At 46.8% G+C, this 27,973-nt stretch overlaps 1 protein-coding gene across 3 annotated transcripts; it reads right to left on the bottom strand.

The window, feature by feature from the left end:
- Window positions 1-1,103: 1,103 nt before the first annotated feature.
- On the bottom strand, window positions 1,104-27,562 carry LOC139320949 (SPARC-related modular calcium-binding protein 1-like). 3 transcript variants are annotated; one of them, XM_070949508.1, is made up of 12 exons: window positions 27,381-27,562; window positions 13,983-14,184; window positions 13,265-13,377; window positions 12,026-12,125; window positions 10,917-10,967; window positions 9,285-9,341; window positions 7,692-7,769; window positions 6,397-6,589; window positions 5,770-5,852; window positions 5,549-5,648; window positions 4,272-4,519; window positions 1,104-1,620 (listed from the first exon to the last, which is right to left on the bottom strand). In XM_070949508.1, exons 1-11 carry the CDS (start codon window positions 27,444-27,446, stop codon window positions 4,279-4,281), a joined length of 1,284 nt encoding a protein of 427 aa, XP_070805609.1. In that variant the 5' UTR covers window positions 27,447-27,562; the 3' UTR covers window positions 1,104-1,620; window positions 4,272-4,278. The 3 variants fall into 3 exon arrangements, with proteins under 3 accessions (XP_070805609.1, XP_070805610.1, XP_070805611.1); XM_070949509.1 differs by having other exon boundaries at window positions 7,692-7,766; XM_070949510.1 differs by lacking the exon at window positions 9,285-9,341.
- Between the last annotated feature and the right edge of the window lie 411 nt (window positions 27,563-27,973).

Raw genomic sequence — 27,973 nt, 5'->3', positions numbered from 1 at the left:
GGGGGTATCCCAAAACTGTTTCTTCCTCTCCCCCCCCCCAAACGGGCAACTGGACTTTCTTGGGGTTTTTTTTGTTTTCTTTTGAAGACGTTTCGTTTCTCATCCAAGAAGCTTCTTCTGTTCTGACTGGATGGTGAGGAATGAAAGGGATTTTTATACCCTTTGGGGGTGGGTGGGAATCAAATGAAGGAAAAAGCCCAAAGCAGATCGCAGCTGGCGACCCATTGGGGAGAGCCACTCGGTCCGCCCTTGGAATTCAGGCGTCAGACCTTTTTTTTAAAAAAAAATCATTTCTGAGCGAGTTAGAGAAATCCTGCGATGCTAAACGAACAGAATACACGGGTGAACTCCCGTGTTTGTCAGTTCCAACGTTACAGTCAGTAGCAGCTCCTTTCTGGCCCGGTTTCAAGCTGCATCCGCCGGACGATGGGATCGCGTGTGTGTGTCTGTGTGTGTGAAGCGGCCAGTTTGCCCTGCAGTTTTCGACGCAGCAAAAACTCTCGCGTGGGAACCCAGGAAACTCAGGTTGCGAAGTCTGTAAACTTTGTCTGAACTGGAAAGGAGATTTTGCAACGTTTTGTGCAACGAGACAAAAAAAAAAAAAGCTGCAGTCGAGTCGCTTTTCCAGCAAGCCGAGCAAAATTGACCACATATTTCCATCACGCGTGCACTTTAGTATTATGATGCGCTCCTTTTATCTATGTTTCCTGCTATTATCCACGTACCCTATACTGTACCATACGCTAAATAAATAAATCACTAAAATAATTCACTGCGCTGAAATGCGCAGATCCGCCAGCAGAGGGCGGGCCGCTCCAGAGAACGGGGAGGGCTGCGGGAAATCTGGCTTGTTCCATTGCCAGTGGATTGAAAGAAAAGATTCTTGAATCGGCTGCAATTTGTGATAAACTCATTTTGCTTCTTAACAAAAATGGAAATGATTTGCAATTAATTTTTCTCTCTCTCCCCCCCGCCCACTTTGCAGTCTGGGCTGTTGTGGTCGTAAATCGAGGACTGCACCACAGCCCTCATTCTGGAAGGCAGGAGAAATCATTAAATTGAAACCAGAAAACATTTAAAAGAGCATCAGTTTCTTCCTTGTATATAATTTATTGATTCAAAGAGCCCACGCAGATAAGACTAGAGTTGATTCTAAAATTCGGCTTATTTTTTCCCCAGCGCCAGGGGCTTAGAAGACAAATCGCCCTTTTATTTAAAAAAAAAATTTCCAAAACATACATCTTTTTAAAACCGCTCAGAGAAAGGCCATCACAGTTAGATTTTTCCCTTTCCAAGGACACCGTACAAATAAAGCCAGGATTAAAATAATCATTATTATTAACAAAATCTAGGAAGGCCGCGGATTACCGCAGCCCTTTTTAATCTACATTTTTAAAGCGAAAGGAGGCAAAAACAGGAAAAGAAACGAGTGGGTGGGCTTTGCCGTCACCAATTCTGCTCCTTCTTCCCTGCTGCCCCCCCAAAAAATCCTCGTAATTCTTGGCAGAAAATCCAGTCCACCTTTTTATAAAGTGCAGAGGGTCAGTCAGCAATCGAAGGCAGGAACTCAGAGAGAGAGAGACGGAGAGAGATTTTCATGCCATTTTGGGGAGAGAAAACCTTTGAAATAGAAAGGAGAAAAATATTAATGAAACGCCAGGTTGGGATATGCCTCAGGTACGGGCGATCCTCGGCTTACAACTGCTTAGTGACCGTTCAAAGCATAACTGTGCTGGAAAAAACGTGATTTGCAACTGGTCCTTGCACCAGTGGTGAAATCCAATTTTTTTTTACTACCGGTTCTGTGGACTCGGCTTGGTGGGCGTGGCATGGGAAGGATACTGCAAAATCCCCATTCCCTCCCAACTCCTGGGGGAAGGATATTACAAAATCTCCATTCCCACCCCATTCTGGGGCCAGCCAGGGGTGGTATTTGCTGGTTCTCCGAACTGCTCAAAATTTCCGCTACCGGTTCTCCAGAATTTGTCAGAACCTGCTGGATTTCACCCCTGCCCTTGCACTTAACTCAAGCAGGAAACCCTATAGAATCATTTCAGTGATGGAGCGCCCACTTCTGGTGGCAAGCTGTTCCATTGGTTCATTGTCCTCACTGTTAGGCAGTTTCTCCTTAATTTCAGGTTGCTTCTCTCCTTGATGAGTTTCCATCCATTGTTTCTTCTCCTGCCTTCTGGTGCTTTGGAAAATAATCTGACCCCCTCTTCTTCATGGCAGCCCCTCAGATACTGGAACGCTGCTATCATGTCCCCCCTAGTCCTTTTTTTTTTCTCTAGACTGGCCAAACCCAAATCCTGCAACCTCCTGAGGTCTGGACCATCCCCACCCTATTTGCCTTCCGAAAAGCGGTGAAGACCTGGCTTTTCCGGCAGGCCTGGGGCCGTTGATCTCGCTCTTGGGATCTGGCGAGATCCGGCCATGAATGGTGTGAATGAGTTTTTAATGTTTTTTTTTAATTTTTCAATGTCTTTTTATAATGATTTTTTAAATGTATTGTGACCCGCCCTGAGTATTCGGAGAGAGGCGGCATATAAATTAAATTATTAATTAAATTAAATTCTTCATAAATTTTAATCTCCAGGACTTCAATCATTTTAGTCAGGAATGGTATTCACTTACCTTCTGCGCATGCCCCCGGCCTCAAAAATGTGCTTAAATAGGATGGCATAGAGCTGGGGTGGGCCCGGCCCCACCCACAATTTCGGCTACCAGTTCGGGAGAACCACTCCGAACCAGCTGAAGACCATCTCTGATCTTAGTTGCTCTTCTCTGCGTTTTTTTCCCAGAATCTCAACATCTTTTTTATAACATGGTGACCAAAAACTGGATGCAGGATTCCAGGTTTTATAAAGTGGTACTAATAACTTCATGTCAACTATTAGTAACACTTTAAAGCAGAGGTGTCCAACCTTAGCCACTTTTAAGACTTGTGGACTTCAACTCCCAGAATTCCTCAGCCAGCAGAGCTCTGGGAGTTGAAGTCCAGAGGTCTTTAACGGGCCAAGGTTGGAGACCCCTGCTTTAAACTGTTCTTGGAAAAGGAAGCCAATAATTGGGAACGTGTATTCTTCCAGCATCTTCCATCCTCAATAATATCATCTTAAGTTTCCTATCCTTCCTCCCTCTCTTTCTTTTCACATCCTTCTCCCAAGAAGGCAACTTTTTTCTCATTCTTATCTGGGTTTGGGCAACGATCCGTGTCCTCGATCAAGAATCAAACTTCATGGAGACAAGGATCAGCCCAAACACCTCCGACGGAATTAAACAATGAAAGAAACAACCGGAGAACTGGAAAAGCCTCCAATGGTGCCGAGGGTGTTTTGCCTTCCGCGTTTGGAATTGACGTCTTTAATCAAGGAAGCAGGTTTTGGGTTTCTCGGAGCGCCGTTGTGTTAAAAGCAGAAGTAATCAGTTTGTCCCCATTTCTTTTCAAGGGTTTCAGGTGACTCTCCGTCGTTTTCACAAAAGAAGAAATGCCAATTTAATCCATTTGGAAGGAAATAGCGCGGAAAGTTAATCCAGGCTTAATCTGCTCTCTAAACTCCTTTTTTGTCAGAAGGATTGACAGAATAAAAGGGGGGGGGGAGGGGGGAAGGTTGGGATATATTTATTAAGGGACAAAGGAGGGGTGTGTTTTTTTTGTTTGAAAAAGCACTAATTAATTTTGTTCCAGGTCTCGCTGACTCCAGCAAGCTCCCAATTTTGATGGCAGCACCAAATACAGGCCATCCTTAATGTATCGCCATCCCGTTTTAACAACGGTTTAAATTTACAGCGGTATCGGAGAAAGTAATTTATGACCGGTTCTCAGATTTACGACTCGTTCCACCTTCACGGTCATGTGATTGTGGCGCTTGGCAACCGTGGGTCACAAAAGTGAGATCCGGTGACCCCGGGACACTGCCACCGTCATAAATACGAGTCGGTTGCTATGTGCCTGGGTTTTGATCACGTGACCCCCGGGGAGGCTGCCACGGTCGTAAGTGTGAAAAAATGGTCAGTAGTCCCTTTTTCCAGTGCCGTTGTAATAACTTCGAACAGTCCAGTCAATGAACGGTCGTAAGTCGAGGACTGGCTGGAAGACGTTCCTGGGAGGCACGCAGAGTGGCACAAGTCCAAAACTGCTTGGACTTGTGCCACTCTTGTGCCAGTCATCTTTGAGCCCCAGGAATTACATTGGGGAGGGTCTCATGTCCCCCCGCCCCACTTCCCCGGAGCTTCAGGTAGAAAAGGGGGAGGGGCCCCAAAATACACACCGGAGGGTTAGCTGAGCCCCAAACAGCCTCTGAATTCGGGCAGCGAGATCAACTTGTTGCCGCTGAGATCGCAGTAATCCAGGAACTTCCGGACGCAACGTTTGGGCCGGGCGTTTTGCTTCATGTACAGCTTGAAGGGACGGAGCTCCCTCTCGCTCAGGCCGTTGCTGAAGTCTCGGTCCAAGTGGGTGAACTGCCAGCGCACGGCCCGGTCTTCCAGGCTGGGGGCCGCCAAGGAATCCGGAAACCTACCGAGGGGGAGTCACATTTTTTAATGTGGTTTAATTGTTGGCGCAAGTCAAGACAGCACGGGTAATGCTCCCAACAACAACCCTGAGAGGTAGGTTGGGCTGAGGGGAAGCAACTCGCCCCGAATCCCCCAGGTGGGACTAGAACTCATCACCTCCTGGCAATTGGCCCAAAGTCACCCAGCCGGATTTCATGCCTAAGGCGGGACTAGAATTCACTGTTGACGATTGGCTCAAAGTCATCCAGCTAGCTTTCATGGCTAAGGCAGAACTTGAACTCATGGCCTCTAAATTCATGGCCCTGAAACTTTGCCAAACACTCTCTCTGCCCCCACCTCTCTCCCTCTCTCTCTCTCTCTCTCTTCCTCTCCCTCTCTCCCTCTTCCCTTCTCTCTTTTTTCTCCCCCTCTCCCTCTCTCCCCTTCCCTCACTCTGTCTTTCTCGCTCTCTTCCTCTGCCCCTCTTCTCTTCCCTCCCTCCCTCTTTTTTTCTCCCCCCCCTCTCCCTCTTCTCTCCCTCTCTGTTTTTCTCTCTTCCTCTGTCTCCCTCCCTCTCTTCCCTTCCCTCTCTCTTTTTTTTTTCTTCCTCTCTCTCCCTTTCTCTCTCTCTCTCTCTCCTCCAACTCTGGCTAGCTGTGTGGGTCTGGGTCTCCAGGACCCTCCAGATAATAATACATCTATGTACAGGGTTCATATATGCCAACTGTACAAACGGTCTTAGCAAAATCTCTCAAATTAACCAGGTCCCAAAATTTGAGTTTGGCGTATGGTCGTCACTTCACCCGCAGCCTAACTCCGTGTTTCTCGATCTTGGCACCTTTAAGGGGTGTGGACTCCAACTCCCAGGATCCCCTAGCCACCACGTTGAAGTGCACCCATCTTCAAGTTCAAAAGGATAGCGGGGGAAACGGTGGAAGTTGAAATCCACAGACCTTAAAGCTGAGAAACGGGGACGCTGCACGATATCTTTGATTGTACGGTTCACCGACCGAAGGCGCTTCCTTTTTCGCGATGGGCGAGCCGAATTTACCTGCGGTACGGAATGGTCATCAGCCTCGATTGCAGCATGTGGGAACTCAAGGCTTTGATCAGTTGGGTAAGGAATTGTGTTTTCTTTGACCCGGGACAACCTAGTTGGGAAGATCAAAAAACAGGAATCTTTCCGACAGAAAGCTGCAAAAAAACCCTGGTTGAAAATAAACGTGTCGTCTTATGACTGTTTTTAAAGGGACGGAAACAGCTCTGACTTACCTGGCAGGATACGATCTCGGAACAAGGACCCTATTTCCGTGCTCTTGGTTGCCATATCAGCTTCGCAGTCCGGGGGAAAGTTTCTGGGAAAACGACGAGAAATTAAGGGAAGGCCGTTGGGGAGCAGTAAATTATATTATTATTATTATTATTATTATTATTATTATTATTATTATTATTATTATTATTATTATTATTATATCTCCCCCTCTTTCCCAGGGGAGCCCCCATTTTTAGGGGGGGTGACGTTAGGAACTGAAAAAAGCTGCAACCCAGATCTGGGTCTCCCAATTTTTTTATGTCTTTCAATCTCTCCCAGCCTTGGGGCTATCGGCTGTGTTGGGACTGCAATTCCCAGAATTCCTCAGCTGTCATTGGGAATGCTGGGAGTTGCAGTCCCAGGACACACCCAGACGTGTGGTTTAATGGAGGAGTCTTGGACCTTGGCAACTTTATGACAAACTTTATGACTCGTGGACTTCAACTCCCAGAATTCTGGGAGTTCAAGTCCACAAAGTTGCTACGTTTGGAGACCCCCGTTTTACGCTAAAGGAGGGGGGTGTCACTGAACATAGGGGAGGAGAAAGGGGCTCAAACTCTTGAGTTCAAGACAGGTAGGGCACTGACCGGGTGGAGGTCCCTGGGATGGGCCGGCCGCTGACCACTCGCACGCACCAGCAGTAGCCTGTGGCTTGGTGACATTGCACCTCCTTGTAGGTGCCATCGCCTTCGCACTCCGGGATGAAGGTGCCCTCCTGTTGGTGCTGGCGGGCCTGGTGGATGGCTTCCCGCCGTTCCTGTTCGCACGATGGCGGGTATTCTGCACGGAAAGAGCGTCAGGCGCAAGAGAAACCAGGAACAGGAGTTGAGTTCAAAGCGCTAAAAGTTTACCGCGTTCTACCTCTATGCAAGAATCTGATCTACTAACAGTCAAGCCCAATTGGTGCCAGATAAGAATCAACGGAATTCATGGGAGGGCTGGACTTGTTTCTCCTGTGGGAACGCCACGATTCTAAACTTGACAGCATGTTTGACCCCACCTTCCAGGTCAGCCTGTTCAACGACAAGGAGGATGAAGCAGATTTTTCTTAGCAAATGCTAAAATGAATTTCACAAATAGACTGGAGAACCACCTGACTGGGATGGTTCAGATAGTCCTCGGCTTACGACCACAATTGACCCCAAAATTTCTGTTGCTAAGCAAGATAGTTGTTAACTGAATTTGGCATCCATTTTATGACCTTCTTGTCACAGCTGTTAAGTGAATTACAGCAGTTGTTAAGTTAGCAATACGGTTGTAAACTGAATCTGGGTTCCCCATTGTCTTTGCTTGTCGGAAGGTCGCAAAGGGGGCTCACGTGACCCCGGGACACTGCGACCGTCATAAATAGGAATCAATTGCCAAGAGTCCAAGAGTCAATTCCTAAATCCGAACTCTGGACAGATCTGGCACTGGACAGAAATGATTTTATTACATTCATTCATTCATTCATTCATTCATTTATTCATTTATTTATTTATTGGTTTGATTTATATGCCGCCCTTCTCCGGAGACTCAGGGCAGCTTACAATGAGTTAAGCAATAGCCTTCATACTTTTGTATATGTCTGCTTAGTAGGGCTTTCGGCCCCCCCTAAGCGGTGTTCTTTTTTTTTTATACAAAGTCAACTTATTGCCTCCACAATCCGGGTCCTCATTTTACCTCCCCCGGAAGGATGGAAGGCTGAGTCAACCTTGAGCCTGGTGAGATTTGAACTCGCAGTAATTGCAGGCAGCTGGCAGCTAAGTGCTACTTAACAGCGCTTTTAGTCCGCTGCGCCACCAAGGCTCCTTTTAATGGGCAGCTGTCCAGAGTCCCTTTTTAGAGTGACACAAGCAGCATATAAATGTCATAAAGATATTAGTAAGAAAACGGGGCTCACCTTGAGCCGGTTTCGCCGTGTGGTTGGTCTTGAAATCCGGAAGGATGATGGGAATCAGGAAAGGCAGGGTGGTGCCTTCTGGGTTACGGAGGAGCAGCGAGGGATCCGTGATGGGCAGGGAGGCAGAATAATTGGCAGGAAACAGAAGCCGGGGGGGGGGGGGGGTTAGAGCAAAAATGTGGCATCTGGAAACCCGCTTAATCACACCCAACTCTTTGGTGCCTCAATGGCCCTTCTGGTTTTTCTCTTGCCGCCCCCCCCCCACCAACCCGGCCCATCCTGCCACATCCAAAGAGTCTCCTGGTCCTGTTCAGGGTGTGGGGGAGTCCATCCTGCCAGGCTTCCTTATGGAGAGACCACCTCTCGCCAAATAGGGCAGGGCACCCCACCCCAACTAAGGGCAGCTGTGCCACCCATCCACATGAGTTGCCCACTCAGCCGACAGGGACTGCCGCTGCTTTATATTCATTTTCATGTATATTTAGATTCATCGGTGAGTGAGACGGCAAGTTCTAATCCTGCCTTGGACCTGAAAACCGGCTGGGTGACTTTGGGCCAAGCGCCAGGAGTCTGGGAGTTCTAGTCCCGCCTTAGGCATGACATCCGGCTGACTAACTTTAGGCAAGTCCTTCTCTTTCTCAGCCCAGCCCACCTCACAGGGTTGTTGTGGGAAGAATAGGAGGAAGGAGTGTTAGCTATGTTTGTTAGTTTCATAGTGAAGGTGAGATATAAATAAATACAAAAAGAGAAGGGGAAGAAAGAAAGAGAAAGAAAGAAAGAAAGAAAGAAAAGGAAGGAAGAGTGAGAGAAAGGAAGAAAGAAAAAGGATACAGGAAGGGAGGAAGGAAGGAAAAAGGATAAACAGGAAGGAAGGAAGGAAAAGGATAAATGGAAGGGAGGAAGGAAGGAAAAAGGATAAACAGGAAGGAAAGGAAGGAAAAAGGATAAACGGAAGGGGGAAGGAAGGAAAAAGGATAAACGGGAGGAAGGAAGGAAAAAGGATAAACAGGAAGGAAAGGAAGGAAAAAGGATAAACAGGGAAGGGAGGAAGGAAGGAAAAGGGATAAACAGGAAGGAAAGGAAGGAAAAAGGATAAATGGAAGGGAGGAAGGAAGGAAAAAGGATAAACAGGAAGGAAAGGAAGGAAAAAGGATTACCAGGGAAGGGAGGAAGGAAGGAAGGAAAAAGGATAAATGGGAGGGAGGGAGGAAGGAAAAAGGATACAGGAAGGAAGGAGGGAAGGAAAGGAAGGAAAAAGGATAAACAGGGAAGGGAGGAAGGAAGGAAAAAGGATAAACAAGGAAGGGAGGAAGGAAGGAAGGAAAAATGATAAAGAGGAAGGAAGAAGGGAAGGAAGGAAGAGAATAGGGCAACTCAGGCATGGCAGGTATAAAAGTCCACATTCGGTGTCTCCATTTCAAGCATGCCTTGTGCAATTGTTGCCTAGCAGTGCAAACACACCCATGCAACAACAGTCCAGTTCTGGCGAGTCCAAGCAGCTTATTTCCTCCCCCCACCCCCCACCCAAACCGAGGGCGGTGGCCTGGGTGGCACACTGACCAGAGTGGGGAGAAGGAAGGGCTGGAGACCTACCTGGCTGCCTGTGGGGCCCGGGGCTGGGCTGAGTAGGCCGGGGGGCGACGCCTTCCTCTGCGTTCAGGGAGGAAAAGAGGTGGAAGGCAGCTATTACAGAAGGTTTAATGTCATCTTCTCTGTCCAAAGAGGGGGAGAATTTAGAGCTGCAGGGGGCGCCTCGAGCCAGTGACGAGGGTTCATCGGGGTTCTACATTTGACGCAAACTGAGGGAGGGGACCCACCCGAAACCCAACGGGGCAGGGTATCCTTTCCTAAGACAGAAGAAGCTCCATCGGTTGAACTTCTGCCTGCTAAGTAACATTCCCCCCCCCCCAAGGCATTAAAGGGAGGAATGCAGAAAATGACTTTAGGCTCTTTTGTCAGGAAGACCCCCACTTCCGTAGCTCAAGTAGCTATAAATTGGCGTTTCTCAACCTCGGCAGCTTTTAGATGGCTGGACTGCAAGTCCCAGAATTCCCTAGGCATTTTTAGATGGCTGGACTTCAAGTCCCAGAATTCCCTAGGCATTTTTAGATGGCTGGACTGCAAGTCCCAGAATTCCCTAGGCATTTTTAGATGGCTGGACTTCAAGTCCCAGAATTCCCTAACCTGGCTAGGGAATTCTGGGAGTTGAAGTCCACACATCTTAAAGTGGCTGAGAAACACTGCTCTAAATCCGTGTTTTAGTGTGTCTTCTGGGGAGGGGCTGAGGGCTGCTATGAAGGAAGGGGGGGGGTCACGTGAAACCTATTTTTAAGACTTCTTAGATTTCTTATCAGCAGTCAGGCTCCAAATCCCAAGAAAGGCAAGTCGAAAAGTTGCCAGACTGAAGGAGACAACTTGCACCATAAAAACATACGCTGTGGGAACTGTTAGGGAGCAGCTGTCTTCACTCTTCATTCTCATACACCAAACTCTCTGAAATGAGTCTTGAGCTGCCCCTCCCACCTGGGAATCCAGACTACATTCCACTACATCCTCAAAGGGTGGGAAAACACACCCCTGCTGTTCTGCCACTGGTTAAGAGGGGGGCTTTGGGAAATGCGGGAGGGGGGGGTCTCCTCAGAAGGTCAAAAAAGTCAAGAGGGAGGCCATAAACACGCAATCAAAATCTGCATGTGGCATGAGGAAAAAGGGGCGGGGCTTCATTGCCTCATAGTGGCAATGCTTTTTTTTTTTTTGAGCCCCTCCCTGCAGGCATCCCTGGGTGGGTCTTTCCTAGAGACCCACTTATGTACTCCTGAAATCCAGCTACAGTAAATGTCATATTAATTTTAATAATTTTAATAGGTATTTTTAGTTGTACGACGTTCTGTGAATGAGATAGGCGGTTTCCCAATTAGACATATGACTAAAATTAAGTCAATAAATAAAATGCTCATGCAACAGACCAGAGATGCAGTACTCCCACACGCCAGCAGGATTTGCAAACCGAGATTGTGAACGACTGAGTTCACAGCACCTTTTTCTAGAAAGTCAGTCGAAGCCCTCGGGGGGCTGCATCCCCACAACATGCTTAAACCGGGTTAGTCTGAATCTCGATCGGTGCATGGTGTGAATCCAGAACACACGGGTTAACTCACTAACCAAGTTAGGCACATCATGCACACTCAGTCGCTGGGCATTAACAGCTAGCAGAGGGCGACTTACCTCGCTTAGAAGAATGGGCATCTTGCCATGAAGTCCCCGCTGAATCCATTCCTGGTTTGGGTCGGACGCAAAAGAGACAGAAGGAATAAAGAGGTTACTAACAGACTAAGGTTTACAGACAGACCTCGGTTTATAAGCACCGTTGCGAGTGGAACTTCCAGCAATCTATTTGTTAAGTCAGCCGTGCCTGATTTTGCAACCGTTTTTGCCCCCGTCATTAAGCGAATCCAGCTTCCCACACGAACTTGGCTTGTTGGAAGCCAGCTGAGAAGGTGGATGCCACAACCATTCTGGGAATTGAAGTCCATATGCCTTAAAAGTTGCCAGGTTTGAAAAAACACCGCTCTTAGTCTAATCTGGATTTCTAGCTGTTCTTGATCTTTTATTAAAATGCCCAGGAGTTCCCTTGGATATTTATTAATTTATTAAGAAATGCTTTATTATTAAATTTATTAATTATTTTAAATTAATTTAATTATTAATTATTTTCTCTGAGTGGCCAGTGGCCTAGAGGTGGAGCTCTCGCCTTACAGTCAGGAGGCTGGGAGTTCGATCCTAGGTAGCGGCAGATATTTCTCTCTCTGGGCATAATGAGAATTAAACTTTATTACGGTCATCGACCAGCAATAGACATACAATAAATTAAAAATAATTCTAACATTATTCGTGAATAATAACATCTCTGTGATAAAATACATGATCTCAAACCTAATTTACATGCATGTAAGTACATGGGTAAATGTATTGTTATAGATCTCAAAAAATTGGCACCAATTGATATTATAATTCGGTAACCAATTTTTTTCTTGTGGACACAATGAGTAAATATCAGCTGTGAACTCTGCACTGGCAACAGGAAGGGCATCCGGCCAGTAAACGTTCAGCTCCATTCAGCTGCCCAAATTCCAGCCCGATGAAAGGGATTATGGGGTCATTAAAAGACAAAAAAATAATAATAATTTTCTCTGCATTGATTATTTCAGTTCACAAGGCAAGCCGAGCCCCCCAAACCAGGAAAATAAATCTTGGCTAAATTCCTTGTTTCTCCACCCCACCCACCAGCCTCTAGGAACCTGGCTGGAGGCGAGAGAATGCCAGGAAGACCTTACCTGTGCAATTGGGCGCTTGGTTCAGGGCAGACGTTCCCGCAATGGGCTTGCCTTCCGGGGTAGAGCACCAACAATACCCGGTCTGTTTATGGCACTGGACCTGGGCAGACGGGAGAGAGAGAATGGGTGAGGGGATGTGCCCAGGAAAACGATGCAGGTGATCCCTCGACTTATGACCATTTATTTAGGGTCAACAGATATTTTGGAGCTCGGTTGTGGTCGTAAGTTGAAGAATTTGGGGTCTACAACAACCACACTGTCCAAAAACCAGAGCTTGATGGCAAGGGCGCAATATTGTTTCTGAGCATCCCTCGGGCACCCCGTTGTCTGCCCTTCACCCTGAGCTCCGAAGGAGCCCGTAGAACAGGGGTGTCAAACACAAGGCTCTTTGGGCTGGACCCAGCCTGCGATGCGGTCAGATCCGGCCTGTGGGGCCATCCTGGAAAATGTAAGGGGTCATCCTTGCGTGGCTTCAGCCAGTGCGAAGAGGAAATATGCCAGCAGTTGGGGGGGGGGCATCAAGCTGGCCACGCCTATCTCCCCCTCCCGAGGTCAACCACAGCCCTGATGCGGCCGTCAATGAAATTGAGTTTGACACCTTGCCGTTGAAGATTTATGAATTGATGTAGGAAGTTAGCACCCACCCCTCTCCTAGGAAAATGAGATATTTTAGGAAATATTAAAAGGGCAGAATATTTCCCCTAAACGGGAGGCAGAAAATCAGCCCCCCACCGCCCCACTTTGTCAATGGGCCACTAAGGCCTGGGCCACTCTATTCTACGTAACAAAGATCTACCTCCTTCAGGCAGAGCTATAGTAGGAATTCCCCAAAGCCACTTTCATTACATCATCACCCAGCAAGAGTCAACCAAGCTTGGGACTCAAAAATCACAACCTACAAAGTTGCCCCTGCATGGCCCCATGGGAGTCTGACAACCAATCAGAATGCAAGCTCAAATTCAAAAGCCCAGAGAGGACATAAAACCCGGGCACTCTCAGGATCCCTTCCCCTTTTTTATATTCACCCAAGATCTTCAAGGCATGGGGTCCCGTCCACCATTAAAAAAACCTTCTTCCCAGTATCTTCCTCCCCACTTGGAACTGAACCCAGGGGGACATTTCTTCCGACATTGATTAAATGTATTTACTGCCCGTCTTGCTATCGAGAGCGGCTCAAGATGGGGCAGGAGGACGGGAAGTTCGCCCAGTGCCGTAAGGAAGACGTAGAAAGAGCTTCACCTCCAGGAAGGCACCGTTCTCACTACATTCGGGCACGTACAGGGCGTGGCTCTGGCGCCGGGATTTGACGAGGGCAGCCGCTCGGTCTTCTTGGCAACGAGTCAGATTGGCACCTATGGAAGAAATGGGAGGAAGACACAAGTCAAGATCGGACATTGAACCAGGGTTTCTGAACCTTGGGGACTTAACTCCTACCTAGAAACAATTTGCTAATCCATCAATTCACACCGTGGTCCAGTTTCACAGCTACGGCCACTTGGGGCCAGTCCCTTGGGAGTCTGGAGAATTGCGGTCGTAAGTCGAATACCAATAAGCAATTCGTCAATCAATCAATTCACACTACAGCCCCGTTTCACAGCTATGGCCACCTGGGGCCAATCCCTTGGAGGTCTGGACAATTGCAGTCATAAATCGAGGAATACCAATAAGCAATTTGCTAGTCAATCAATCAACACTGCAGCCCAATTTCACAGTTAGGGCCACCAGGAGCCAATCCTTTGGAGGTCTGGAGAATTGCAGTTGTAAATCAAGGACTACCTATAAGCAATTTGCTAATCCATCAATCCACACCGCAGCCCCGTTTCACAGCTACGTCCACCTGGGAAAAGCCACCCTTCCCCAAAATTCTCTCCCACGTCCGTCCCCCCTTGACACAGGGGCACCTCCCTACCATCTTCTGCCGACCCCGATCCCCCCCTCCCACTCCTGGTTTCCTTACTGTTGTTATCCCGCTGGGCAGCTCCTCTGCAGCGGAAACGAGGCCACACCTGCAGATTGGGACGTTCACACCTGGCTTCCTGGAAGGCGCAGGGCGACGCGTAAAACTTCCCGTCGGAGGCACACAGGAGGCGGCTGTGTTCGTGTGGGGGGCACTCGGCCGGGCATGGCAGCCGCTCCTGGTCACCCTCCGAGATGAGGAACTGCAAAACAGGCAGAAGTGCGTGATTAAAACACAGGTCGTCCTCGACTTACGACCACCGTTCAGCCCAGAATTTCTGTGGCTAAGCGAGACTATTATTGTGGGTCTACCTGGAGCCTGCAACATCCAGGATAGACAGTCCCACAGCCCCCCCCCAGCAATTAATCATGGTTAAATCTAAGTTTCAAAGCAGGGCTGGCACAGAAAACATGCCAAGCCAAAAGGGTTTGCTAGCTAGCTAAATTCTCCTCGGTTGCGTTTTGAGGCACCTGTTGGATTAATCTTTCAACATGACAGCCGGGACTGACCGGGGAATTCTGGGAGTTGAAGTCACCCACCCACCCACGTCTTCAAGTGGCCCAAATTTGAGAAACGTAGCTTTATTCTACAAAAGGGGCTTTGAATGTTGCCCTCATCGAGCAGACATGAGGTCACCCATCACCTCGACAGGAGCTGCTGTGTCTTCGAGGGGAGCCAGCCAGGTCTCCGATTCGGACAGCCCTTCCTGGACTGTGTAGACACAAACCTCCCCCCCCCGCCCCCACAGAGTCTCCCACATCTCGTCGGTTGAAGGATGGGATGGGACGGGGGGGGAGGGGGCACTGCTTCTGTGAAGGGTCTTTCAAGAGGATGGTCCTTCTTTCTGAGCCCCCACCCCCCACCAACCTTTAAATCATTCTCAAGGACAATTGGGATTATACAGCAATAAATGATTGGTGTATTCAGACCAGGAAAAATATAGGTCTCTTTTGGATACGTGGAGGGGTGGGTGGTGAGCCAATCACCAGGAGACAGGGAGTTGTAGTTCCGCCTTAGGCATGAAAGGCATCTGGGTCAGGGGTCTCCAACCTTGGCAATTTTAAGCCTGGAGGACATCAACTCCCAGAATTCCCCAAAGCAAAGCTGGCTGAGGAATTCTGGGAGTTGAAGTCCTCCAGGCTTAAAGTTGCCAAGGTTGGAGACCCCTGATCTGGGTGATTTTGGGCCAATCACCAGGAGACAGGGAGTTCTAGTCCTGCCTTAGGCATGAAAGCCAGCTGGGTGACATTGGGCCAGTCCCTCTTTCATCCCACCCCACCTCACAAGGTTGTGGTTGTGTGAAAAATAGGAGAAGGGAAGTGTATTAGGTATGTTTGCAAACCTAGAGTCATATATAAACAATAATGAAAGTGGGATAAAAATCCAATCCATCCATCCATCTTTAATTTTAGCAAAACCATTGTCTTCCCTTTTTTCAACCAAGCCATTATGCAGATGCTGGAGATGCCTTTCTCCACTACCCCACCTCAAAATACGTAACCAGATCCTCCCCTTCAATACGCGAAGTTCTTTAAGGGACATTCCATTCTTTATGGGGGGAAAAAAATCCATTTGCTTCTTTTTGGGTTTTCCCAAGTAACATTTTCATGGCTAAGGTGAGACTAGAACTCGCTGTCTCCTGGTGATTGGCTCAAAGTCACCCACTTGGCTTTCATGGCCAAAATGGAACTAGAACTCGACATCTCCTGGTGGCTGGCCCAAAATCACCCACCTGGCTTTCATACCTAATGTGGAACTAGAACTCCCTGTCTCCTGGTGAAGTCACCCTGCCGGCTCACCCTAATATAAACTCAGCATTCATCGTGCTTATTGCAGCTTCTCAGGAGTGTCCTTTTTTGGCCATTTTGTGGTCAAAAAAGAGTCAAGATAGGACCCCCCCCAATGGTGGGATCAAAGCTCCACCTGGTTTTTAGGTGCAACGGATTCATACTGATCCGTATGAGTGATTTTAAGCCATTCGCGGGGAGGTGGGGTCCCTCATCCTGAAACAGAGACCAAGTTGGCTCACTGTGCATTTTTTTCCTTTTTGCCCCGGGACTGAAAGACGACACCGTCTCCCGTTGCCTTATTCTACGTGTCCTTTTCCCTCTGCAAAGTCACCACTTAACGTCGACAAACACAACACACACCTCCGAACAGCCTGGCCGAGATGCCAAATCGCATCTCCCGCTGCCTCCCAACACAAATATTAGTGCATATTGCAAAAAAATGTGGGTGTTATGGGTGGGGATATTTGTTTATTTTGCAGTAGACAATTTATCTAATAATTTAGCCAGGAGGGGGAGGGCAGTTGTTTTGGTGGGAGATGCACTTGGAAAAACGTTGTGGGTCATAAAACGGTTCCAAATACAACACAGGCCCTTTTGGGAGGGGGGGGGGCCTGGATGCTCCTGGGCGCACGTCGGCTGGATGTGAAAAAGGCTGCCGTTCTTTGGGATTTGACATTGATGGACCCTGGCACGGAGCCCACCCAAAAAGAACAGTGGGTCTAACGTCTCATGGCTCCCTCGAAGTCTCCCAGTATGAAAAATAGAGGGGCCATTCGCTAGGGGTGCTTACCGGACAAACCTGGAGGCGTTTTACACATTGAGATGACACCTGAAATAAACCCACGACTATTACAGGTGGTCCTAAGTTTACAACCATCCTTGGTGCTCTCTGAGCTTGGTTGTTTTCTTGGTAGATGTTTCATTACCCAAAGTAGGTAACAAAATCAGTGCGAGAAGGAACTGTGTTTGAGCAGAGAGCAACCCAAGGAGCCTTGGTGGCGCAGCGGACTAAAGTGCTGTTAAGTAGCACTTGGCTGCCAGCTGCCTGCAATTACTGCAAGTTCAATTCTCACCAAGCTCAAGGTTGACTCAGCCTTCCATCCTTCCGAGGTAGGTAAAATGAGGACCCGGATTGTGGGGGCAATAAGCTGACTTTGTATAAAAAAAAGAACACCGCTTGGGGGGGCCGAAAGCCCTACTAAGCAGGTATATACAAAAGTATGAAGGCTCTTGCTTAAAAGCATTATAAGCCGCCCTGAGTCTCTGGAGAAGGGTGGCATATAAATCGAACCAATAATAATAATAATAATAATAATAATAATAATAATAATAATAATAATAATAGTCCCCACTACCTTCTAGAACTGATGGTGCTACCTAGTTTGGTAATGAAATGTCTGTGAGAAAATAACCAAGCTCAGAGAGCACCAAGGACCCCACATATCTCCTCCTCCTCCTGTCTCTCCTCCTGCTCTTCTCTTCTACTCTACAACCCCCTCCTTTCTAGCACTGATGATGTTACCAAGTCTGGTAATGAAACGCCTGCAAGAAAACCACCAAGGGATCCACAGTTCAACCCTGAGCTACAAAATATTCTCCCCAATTAGTTACAACCATTTACTGAACAATGGTGAAAAAAAAGGGACTTACGACCGGTCCTCGCAATTACAACCCCCCCCCCTTCCTCACAGGGACGTGATCAAAATTCAGGCGCTTGGCAAGACTAGCACTGTGCAAGTAGTATATATGTTATTTGTCTTTTACTGTTTTTATGGCGGATGAAATGTCAGGATGGTCACACTGTGTTCCATATACTTATATGTAAATAATAAAAATATATCTTTTTTTAAAAAAAATCATGCGCTTGGCAATCACACCCCTGGGTCATGTGACCTTCCCACCTGGCTTCTGGGAAAGTCAGAGGAAGAAGCCGCTTAAAGACACAGAAATTTTGACACCACGCCCCCCCCCCCCAATTTTGGTTGTAAATCATGTACTACCTGTAATAGCACCATAAACATTAAAAATAACAAACTGCCTTGCTTGCCTCATTAAGTGGGGCAAGATTTTTTTAAAATATTTATTGCATCTATCTATCTATCTATCTATCTATCTATCTATCTATCTATCTATCTATCTATCCATCCATCCAACCATCCATCCATCCATTCATCCATCCATCCATCCAATTTATTTGCTGCCCATCTTGTAGTTCAGGGGTCTCTGGATTTTATTTTATTTTTTTTTAAAAAACCCAAATCTTAACAAAAATGTCCCCTATGACAGAGGTCTCCAACCTTCCCAACTTTAACACTTGTGGGCTTCAACTCCCAACTCTGGGAGTCTTAAAGTTGCCAAGGTTTAGGATGGAGTTCAGCGGTGAGGGTGAAGTGGTTTGAGATCTGGATTTGTGGGAAAGACTCTGAACCTCTCTGCCCAACAAACAGGTCGGGATTAGGGGTGCAAATACCCCAGGGGTTCTTGATGCCAAAGGTAGAGTGCCGTGTGTGTGTTTGTGTAAAAAAGCTGCATCTGTTGCACGCCACTCTCTGCAAAGAGGCAGCTGCCATCTGAGCACTTCAGTCTTGATTGACAAGCCAGTCGTAGGGATAGCCGCCTCCCGGCTGAACAGATTCCCTGTCTCTTTGTGTCTCTGTGTGTGTATGTGGTGAGCAGCCCAAGTGCCTCGCAGCTTACCTTGGCTCCTCGCACGCTACCCCGTAACCGCAGGAGCTGCAGCCAGGAAAATGTGAGGTCTGCATCAACAGAATTTAATAGGCAGGCCTGCCCGTTACAACTCTCCGTTCTGTGTCTTCCATCAGCATCCGAGATGCTGGGCGATGCTGCGGGGGGGATCTTTAGGGGGTCTTTAGGAATTTGGAGAGGGGGAAAGAGTCGAAAGAGCAGGGAGGGAAAGGATAAGGGTGCAGAGAAGTTCTGAAGCAATGTTCCTCAACCTGTCTAAGTCCAGTATGTTTAAGATGGGTGGACTTCCACTCCCAGAATTCCCCAGCCCACCATGCTTTAAGATGGGTGGACACAAGCAATCAATTTTAAACTAAGTTATTCTCTTATTTAACTCATTATTTAATTCATCAATGTAATACAATGTATAGGAAAACATAGAATTCCTTAAATTTTACAAGAAGAAAAAGTGGGTAAGATTGGATGCCCTTCCTCTACCCCTTGGGAAGGATGAACCATCTCCCGCAGCGAGAAAATTCAGCAAAGCAATGAGAAATTATTTCATTGAATAGTCCATGTGTCCTTTTAGGGGTTTTTTTGAGAGTGTTTTCCCGACAGTCTACACAGGTAGACCTCGACTTACGATCACAATTGAGCCCAAAATTCCTGTTAAGGGAGAAATGTGTTCAGTTTTGCCCCACTTTACAACTTTTCTTGCCACAATTATTAAGCGAATCGCTGCCGTCGTTAAGCGAGTAACACGGTTATTAAGTGAATCTGGTTTCCCCCATTGACTTTGCTTGTCAGAAGGTCGCAAGAGGGGGTCACGTGACCCTGGGACAGAGTAACAGGTCATAAATATGAGTAGGTCACCAAGCGTATGAATTCTGATCCCACGAAGCTGCAAAGGTCGTAACTGTGAAAAACGGTCATAAGTCACATTTTTCAGTGCCGTTGTAACTTTGAGCGGTCACTAAACCGTTGTATGCCGAGGAGTAGCCGTACAAGCCCCTCTCCACTTCCAACGCAGGAGTCTTCGAACCCACTAAGAAGTGGATTTATTTAGGGAAGGGTAATAGCTTGTTGGCCGATTATGTGCTTTGCGTGCAAATAAATAAACGTGTGTTTTTTTTTAAAAAAAGAAAAACACCGCAATCGCTCCCCGAGGAACAGCTTGGGAAATCTCTGCCAGGAATCTACGGAGCTCAGCTCCTCTCCACATCAATCAAGGGGCTTGTAAATGGACCTTTGTTGTCTAAAGTAGCTTTCCACCTTCCTAAAAGCCGCCACTTCATCGGATCCATGTTTTCAAAAAAACAAAACAACACCCAAATTCAAGAGAAGGTGGACGGCTTCGGATCCAAATTCTCCCCCATTTGCATTTGGCAGCCTGTTTTCGAAACCTACCACCGAGACGTGCCTCGTGGGGGGATTCCAGAAAACCCAACCCGTGGGGTGTATTTAGCTTGTCCGAAGCGTGTCTTCTCCCGCTGAGACATCAGGGACCAAACAGACGTGCCCTGATCGACAGCCAGGATCAACAAACCTGGCTGGACAGGTGTGTGTGTTTGCGTGTGCTACTGGCTGCAGACATGCCAAACGCCCGTCAGCCAAGACGACTGAGTTAAGAGGCGACTCCAAGCGACAAGAGATGCTGCATCGGTTGTAAACAATGCTGGCCTTCAATTCTAGAGGGGTTGGGGGGGGCACCAGGTTGGAGACCGAGAATAAATATTGGGAACTGGGCCTTTTTCTTAGCTGGGAGATGCCAGGAACAGAGGCGGGGGGTGGGGTTAATTTCAAAGAAAAAAGTTCGAAGGCTTGGAAGATGCTACTTGTAGATTAAACTGGGGAAATATGCCGGGACAGCCTGATGCTCCCAATCGAACCCCCCCCCCCCAATACTGACCTTATCTACTGCCCGGCCCAAATTTAGTCAGTCTTTACAAGATCTATAAAATCTGAGCGTCCCTTGGGGCTCTCTGAGGCTTGGTTGTTTTCTTGAAGACGTTTCACTACCCAATTAGGTAGTATCATCAGCTATCTAGAAGGGAGTGGGATTTGTGGAGAGGAGGAGGCGGAGTGGGAGGAGGACTATTTATTTATTTATTTATTAGTCCAATTTATATGCTGCCCTTCTCCGTAGACTCAGGGCGGCTTACAATGCATTATAGCAATAGCCTGCATACTTTTTTTGTATATCCCTGCTTATTAGGGCTTTCGCCCCCCCCCCTAAGCAGTGTTGTTCTATACAAAGTTGGCTTATTGCCCCCACAATCTGGGTCCTCAATTTACCTACCTCAAAAGGATGGAAGGCTGAGTCAACCTTGAGCCTGGTGAGATTCGAACTTACACTAATTGCAGGCAGCTGGCAGCTAAGTGCTAGCACTTAACAGCACTTTAGTCCGCTGCACCACCAAGGCTCCTGTGGGGTCCGTGATGCTATCTGAGCTTAGTGGTTTTCCTGCAGACGTTTCACTACCCAACTAAGTAGCATCATCAGCTATCTAGAAGGGAGTGGGGTTTGTGGACTGGGGAGGAGGAGGACAGGAAGGAGGAGGAGGAGGAGAACGACTGTGTCTGCTCTCTAAGATGGGCTATTTTTCTTGCACACGTTTCACTACCCAACTAGATAGTATCATCAGCTGTCTAGGAGGGAGTGGGATTTGTGGAGAGGAGGAGGAGGGGGGAGGACGAGGACGATGACGACGACAACTGTGGGTCCTTGATGCTCTTTAAGATGGGTTATTTTTCTTGCAAACCTTTCACTACTCAACTAAGTAGCATCATCAAAGATACAAGGGAGTGGGGTTTGTGGAGTGGCGAGGAAGAAGAGGAGGAAGAAGAGGAGAACTGTGGGGTCCTTAGTGCTCTCTGAGCTGTTTTCTTGCAGACATTTCATGACCCTACTAGGGAACATCATCAGTACAACAAGATCTATAATCTTTAAAATCGATGTTCTTTGGGGACACTGCTCCCATTTGATCAGGTTTTGAATGCTGCCCCAGATGTCGGCCAATCCAGTTGTGCGGCTCTTCCCCCTTGATTAACTCTCCAGCTGCCATCAACTCCTTCGGGGAGGACAGGGGTTCGAGATCTTTAGCCTGTTGTCTTCCTCTTGTTTAGTGACCAATCAAAGGCACTCAAAAAAGTCACTTAGGACCATTTCTCACACTTACGACCATTGCAGCATCCGTCACGATTAAAATTCACACGCTCGGCAACTGACTCATGCTTATGACGGTTGAGGTGTCATGGGATCACGTGATCCTCTTTTTGCGACCTTCTGACATGCAAAATCAATGGGGGAAGCCGGATTCACTTAACAACCATGTGACTAACGTAACAGCCGCAGTGATTCCCTTAACAACGGTGGCAAGATGGAGCAAAACTCACTTAACTGATGTCTCACTCAGCCACCTAAATTATTTTTTGGGGGGGGAAGGAGGGGAATTGTGGCCGTAAATCGAGGACTACCCCCTGGGATGAAATCGAAGGTGCAAAAACCACGTTCTGCAATCCGTTTGGCGAACCAGGTAGCTCTGCTCTCCCGCCCTCCCTTGCTGCTTCGGCATCTGGGGCTTCGGAGTGGCCAAGCGTTTGTGGTTTCGGTGGCACGGTGCGCTGCCGTGCCAGAGCACACACGGCTCTTTCAGCTGTCAGCTGGCAGGATTTGTTAGCGCCTCCAGCAAACATGCGAGGGAAACTTTGCAGAAACGCTCTTCCCTTTGCCAGATTCAAAGCTGCATTGTAGGGAAGCTGCCCTCCCTGCTCTCCCCCCCCCACCTCCCCAGATGACAAGCGCCCTTGGGCTGCTGAGTGGCTTATGAAGGGGGCCTTATTTGAAAGGGGGGGGGAGGCAAGGAGGGGGGACTAAGAATGGAGGAGGAGGAGGACGACGATGATGGGGTCCTTGAAGCTCTCTGAGCTTGGTGATTTTCCTGCAGACGTTTCACTACCCAGATGGGTAACATCATCAGCTATCTAGAAGGGGTTTGTGGACTGAGGAGGAGGGGGAGGAGGAGGAGGAGGAGGCTGGAGCCTTCAGCATGCTAGGAACCTACTCTGCTCTGCCCCCAGTCTCAAAGTCACCAAAGTTGGAGACCCCCTGATCTCAACATTTAGTGGACCATATTCAAAGAAGTTAGAATGACAGCTAAACAAAAAGTAGAATATGTTCCTGGTTTGGGATGATTACCTATTTTGGAGACAGATTTATTTATTTATTTATTGGTTCGATTTATATGCCGCCCTTCTCCGGAGACTCAGGGCGGCTTACAATGCGTTAAGCAATAGCCTTCATATTTTTTGTATATACCTGCTTAGTAGGGCTTTCGGCCCCCACAAGCGGTGTTCTTTTTTTATACAAAGTCAGCTTATTGCCCCCACAAACCGGGTCCTCATTACTATAAATGAAACCAAAAGGAGCTTCCTAAATTGAGGAAATTGAAAACTAGCTCAAAACTCAATTCCGAAATTGAGAACTAGCTCAAAACTGGACATTTTGACATTCCTTGACTAGCAGGCAAAGGTTTGGTCAATCGTTCTTGAGGAATAAATAATGGATAAAATCCAAGTACAGATAGTTCTCGGCTTACAACAGTTCATTTAGTGACTATTCATTAGAAGTATCTTGTGGCACTGAAAAAATGTGACTTGTGGCCATTTTTCACACTTCTGACCGTTGCAGCATCCCCATGGCCACGTGATCAAAATTGAAACTCTGGGCAACTGACTTGTATTTATGACGGTCGCAGTGTCCCTGGGTCACGTGATCCCCCTTTTTTTGCAACCTACTGACAAGCAGTCAATGGGGAAGCCAGATTCACTTAACAACCGTGTGACTAAGGTTAACGACTGCAGCGATTCGCTTAACAATTCTAGCAAGAAAGATTTTTAAATGTCACTTAGCAACTTAGCAACAGAAATGTTGGGCTCAATTGTGGTCGTAAATCGAGGACTGCCTGTATTGGCATCCCTTGTTCCACACTGTTGTCTTTCTACTCTTATTTCTCCTTGCCTTACACAATGTCACAACTATCTTTTTCACAGAAAAATGTATATTTTAAAAACTTCTGATTTAGTTCAATCAGATTCAGATCCTGATCTGTTGCTCCTGAGATGCAGAAAAATCAGATCAGGATGGAGAGAGTTTCATGTCCTTTCTGGTTTTCCTTTGAAGAGGTTTCGCTTCTCATTCGAGAAGCTTCTTTAACTTTGACTGAAGGGTGGGGAATGGAATTCTTCAGTCAGAGCGGAAGAAGCTTCTCGGATGAGAAGCGAAACCTCTTCAAAGAAAAACCCAGAAAGTCCACTTGTCTCTTGGGAAAAAAGCATCTTTGGGACAACCTGGATGATGGAGAATCTCCATAGACAGAGAGTGTCATGCTTCACCCTTGTCTAGCAAATGGGGACATTCTTCTGCTTGGTCCACATCTAGGAGAAGATCTCGTGGTTGCCCAGTTGCGTTTCTAGCTGAACTTTGTTAAGGGCCCACAGAAGAGATGACCTCACTCCGAACAGACTCGGCCTCCCAAGAGCAGGTTAAAATTAGCTCCCGCAAGTGACACGTTGGGAACTAAATATGGATTTCAATCCTTCCCAATTTGGCAATGCGCTTTGTGTCTCGGGATCTGTGGAAGCCTGGCCTATTGCTGGATAGAAAGGAGCACCCAGTTCAAGCCCATCGTTCTTGGGAAAGGGACTACAGAGCCATCTTGCAGTTGGAGGCAAAGAACAGCCCCGAGAAATCCCGAATAAAATCTAATTATTTCCAGAATCATACAAGTAGCCCAAACATTGAGAGTAATCAGTCGAAAACAGACAAATTCATCACTGGGATTTTTTTTTTTTTTCAGATAAGATTTAGGATTTGAGAAAAAAATAAAATCATAAAAGAAACCCTTTTCAAATCTACCGTGTTCTCCTTTAGCTTCTTCCAGCATTAAAGATCTGAAAGTTAGGGAGAAAATTAAAAAAGGAAAAAAGAAATAGATCTCTAAAAGACAGAGAGGAGGAAGTGTTTCGTCCATGTTGCACTTAACAAATAGGCAACGCTTGATTGGACTTTTGTGGTGGACATCTTGACTTTTTTGACCACATCTGGCAGACACTCTTGGTTGGTCACTATTTTGTCCTTGGATTCTTGACTTCCAGTGGTTCTGACCACTCCATTCTCATATACAACAGAGAAGACAGTGGGGTTTTTCTGGGCCATTTATATACAGGTAGTCCTCAACTTATGACCACAACGGAGCCCCCAAATTTTGGTTGCTAAACAAAAACAGCTGTTGAAGGAGTTTTGCCCCATTTTATGACCTTTTTTGCCATAGTTGTTAAGTGAATCACTGCAGTTGTTAAGTTGCTAACATGATTGTTAAGCAAATCTGGCTTCCCAAATGACTTTGCTCGTCAGGAGGTCACAAAAGGGGATCACATGACCTCGGGACACTGCGACCGTCATAAATATGAGCCAGTTACTAAGCATCTGAATTTTGATCACATGATCATGGGGATGCCTCAAGGGTCGTAAGTGTGAAAAAGGTCACAAGTCACTTATTTCCAGTGTTGTTGTTACTCCGAACAGTCACTAAACCTATTGTTGTTAAGTCGAAGTCTGCCTGTATTTAACTTTTTCTACTATAGCATGAAGTCAAACAAGAAACCAGCAAAACTCTTTCCCGGCCAAAAAGGAATTGGAGAGTAAGCACATTGACTGAGCACTACAAGCACATTCCTGAATTATTTCTTGAGCAGTTTGCACAAGCGAGAATCAGAGGAAGTTCTTTGCCCAAAGAAGGAGCTTATAACATATAATTCAAAAGGGTGACTGAGAATGGGGACCAGCGAAAAAAGCCTCCCAGACAGGACTCTAGAGCCGATGTCCAACATCCCACCTCAAGTCCCAAATGCCGCGATCCTGACTTGTCATGTAGAAGAATGAGAGGCAACCCTTCACTGTCTAAACAGGAAGGTCTTCTTCTCACCTACGATTTCACAACCCTGAGCGGGGAGAGGGGAATGGAGGAAAGATGCATATTGATAAGAGTTATACACACTTGGACTTAAGAGGTGAGTAAGAGGTTAAGCCAGAAGGTGTGAACAATGGGAGATTTGGAAAGAAAACATGTCTTTGTTTGATTTATAACATTTAGAGGCTGCCCATGTTCTCTCAAGGTAATTCTAGGAACATGAAGGCGAAGGAATCCTAGGAAAAACACTACACAAAAACCTCAGCAAGGACTCGTCTATTCCGTAAGCTAAGATAAGCACTAAGAGCTTTGCAAAAGAGGTTAACAACAGGCAAAGTAAGATTAGAGATTTCCGTGTTTACAGCTATCCATCAACCTTGGCACATGGTGACATAAATGTCACTGTGCCTCTTTTTTCTTTCTCTTTTTTAACATCTGTAAACATGGAAGCTCCGTTGCTCACCGTAATTTTCCACCTGGGCCTAGGGAGAACCAGCCAATAAATAAAGTGAAGTTACCCAGGGACCATCACAAAGTCAAAATGACTTTATGTGAAGATGGATAAAAGATTGTGGCAGAGAAGACTTGAACGTTAAACTTATAAAACTTACTTTTAAAAAAATATTGCAAACGTATTTTCTGCAAGAAATGGAACACAAAACGTGCATTGAGTGTCATAGGGAAGGGCAGTTAGAGGCTCAATTAATGTATACAATAATGTTTTTCAACTTTGATAATGTTAAGATGCCTGGACTTCAACTCCCAGAATTCCCCAGCCCGCATGGGAGTTGAAGTCTGTGCATCTTAATGTTACCAAGGTCAAGAAACACTGAAATGCTTGACTTACTACCATAATGGAGCCCAAAATGCTAGGGAGAGAGAGTTGATAAATGAGCTTGGCCCAATTTATGACCTTCCTTGGCTCCGTTGTTAAGCGAATAACTGCAATTGATAAGTTAGTACCCCGGTCGTTAAGTGAATCTGGCTTCCGTATTGACTTTGCTTGTCAGAAGGTTGCAAAAGAGGATCACATGACCCCGGGATACAGCAACGGTCATAAGTATGAAACAGTTGCCAAGCATCCGGATTTTGGTCACCTGACCATGGGGAAAACGATGAAAAGGTCGTAACTGTGAAAAACGGTCATAAGTCACTTTTTTCAGTGTCTCTGAACGATCACTAAACAAACTGTTGTAAGTCGAGAACTACCTGTATCAACCAAAGTTCACAAACATCTTTATCTTAAACTATGATACAAGTTTCCAAGAAAAGATTATGCACTGATAATTGAAATTTAATTAAAATTCAGTTAACCTACCATCAAAAACCCATTCCACATTATGGACACATTCATAATGTTTAAATAAATAGAATGAAATTCTATTTCATTCTATTTATTTAATAAATAGAAAACAAATTTTGCTTCATTTTTGCTGGGCTGGTGCCCAAGCCTTATTTTAAATCAAAAGTGTGACAATTTTCCCAGGTTTGAAAAAAAGGAGGGTGGGAAGCGGGACAGAGAACAGCCCCAAATATTAGCTCGGATTCTCTCAGACTTGGTATGAAAAATAAGACAACGGACTCCTAAACTCTCTGCTTTTAGTTTTAACTTTGCACACCGCCAAAGGAAATAACCTTTCTTTGCCAAATATTGATCTTTTTTAGGAAAAAAAAGAGTTTTCAATATCTAGAAGTTTAAAGTCACACGCATACACGTATCTCACTTGCCATGCGTTGCGGCGTTCAAACATTTATGAATTCAGAGTAACAAAGATCCAGAAAAATAGCAGTACAAAAAAAAAAGGGGGGGGGATGTCTATCCTATTCAGGACCAAAGAATCATTGTGCTCCATTCAGGAGCCCCTCCCCAAAACAACTGCCCAGACCCCTCTCCCTTTATGCTTCCAATATCTGATCAGTTGTCTTAAAAAAATGCTTCCAAGTTTTCTTACCGGAGACCGAAAAGATGCTGTCAGTTGTAGCAGGACGAGCAGCAGCCAAAGCGCAGGAGGTTGCATGGTGTTTGCAGACCCTTCAATTCTCCCACCGAGGTTTCTGCAGCCCCCCTCCTCAAAAAAGCAGGACGAAGGGGACACGGACTGGACACGGCTGAGTCACCGCCTGCCGAGTTATAAAGCCCACCCCCCCCACCCTTGACAGCCCACCAGCACTTCCCCGCCCTTCCAGGCCGGTCACTGCTCTCTTCTCCAAGGTGTTCAAAGCACGTGGGCCACCAACAGCTGGAGGAGAAGCCACGCCCCCTCAGGGAGGGGAGATTCCCACCCACCCACCCACCCCCTTTTCCAGATCAGAGGCTGAAGCTGGGCCAGAGGGAGGCAGCCACACAGAGAAGCCAGGTTTTGTGGTCCGCGGGTAGATTTCATCGCTGGAGGTTATTAAGAGAGTCACTTATCCAAAATGGTATAGGTCTCCTGCTTGAGCAGGGGGTGGACTAGAAGACCTCCGAGGTCCCATTCTGAAATCTTTGCCTCCAATAATTTTGCAAAGGGGTGGCCCAGCTCCAGAGGGCTTGAAGGAGTACAGG

Source organism: Pituophis catenifer, unplaced genomic scaffold (assembly GCF_029215685.1).
Source record: "Pituophis catenifer annectens isolate HBS135680 unplaced genomic scaffold, rPitCat1.0.hap2 SCAF_9, whole genome shotgun sequence".
Classification (NCBI taxonomy): Eukaryota; Metazoa; Chordata; class Lepidosauria; order Squamata; family Colubridae; genus Pituophis; species Pituophis catenifer.
This window is presented reverse-complemented; position numbering and strand designations above follow the sequence as displayed.

What these genes read in the sequence shown, in the direction of transcription:
- LOC139320949 (XM_070949508.1), bottom strand. Translation starts at nt 27,446, where the DNA reads ATGCAACCTCCTGCGCTTTGGCTGCTGCTCGTCCTGCTACAACTGACA. An exon ending in ATCCCAGGGACCTCCACCCG is followed by an intron (nt 5,853 to 6,396) that starts GTCAGTGCCCTA and finishes TCGTTTTCCCAG; the next exon opens with AAACTTTCCCCCGGACTGCG. An exon ending in CCGAGATCGTATCCTGCCAG is followed by an intron (nt 5,649 to 5,769) that starts GTAAGTCAGAGC and finishes CTTCCCAACTAG; the next exon opens with GTTGTCCCGGGTCAAAGAAA.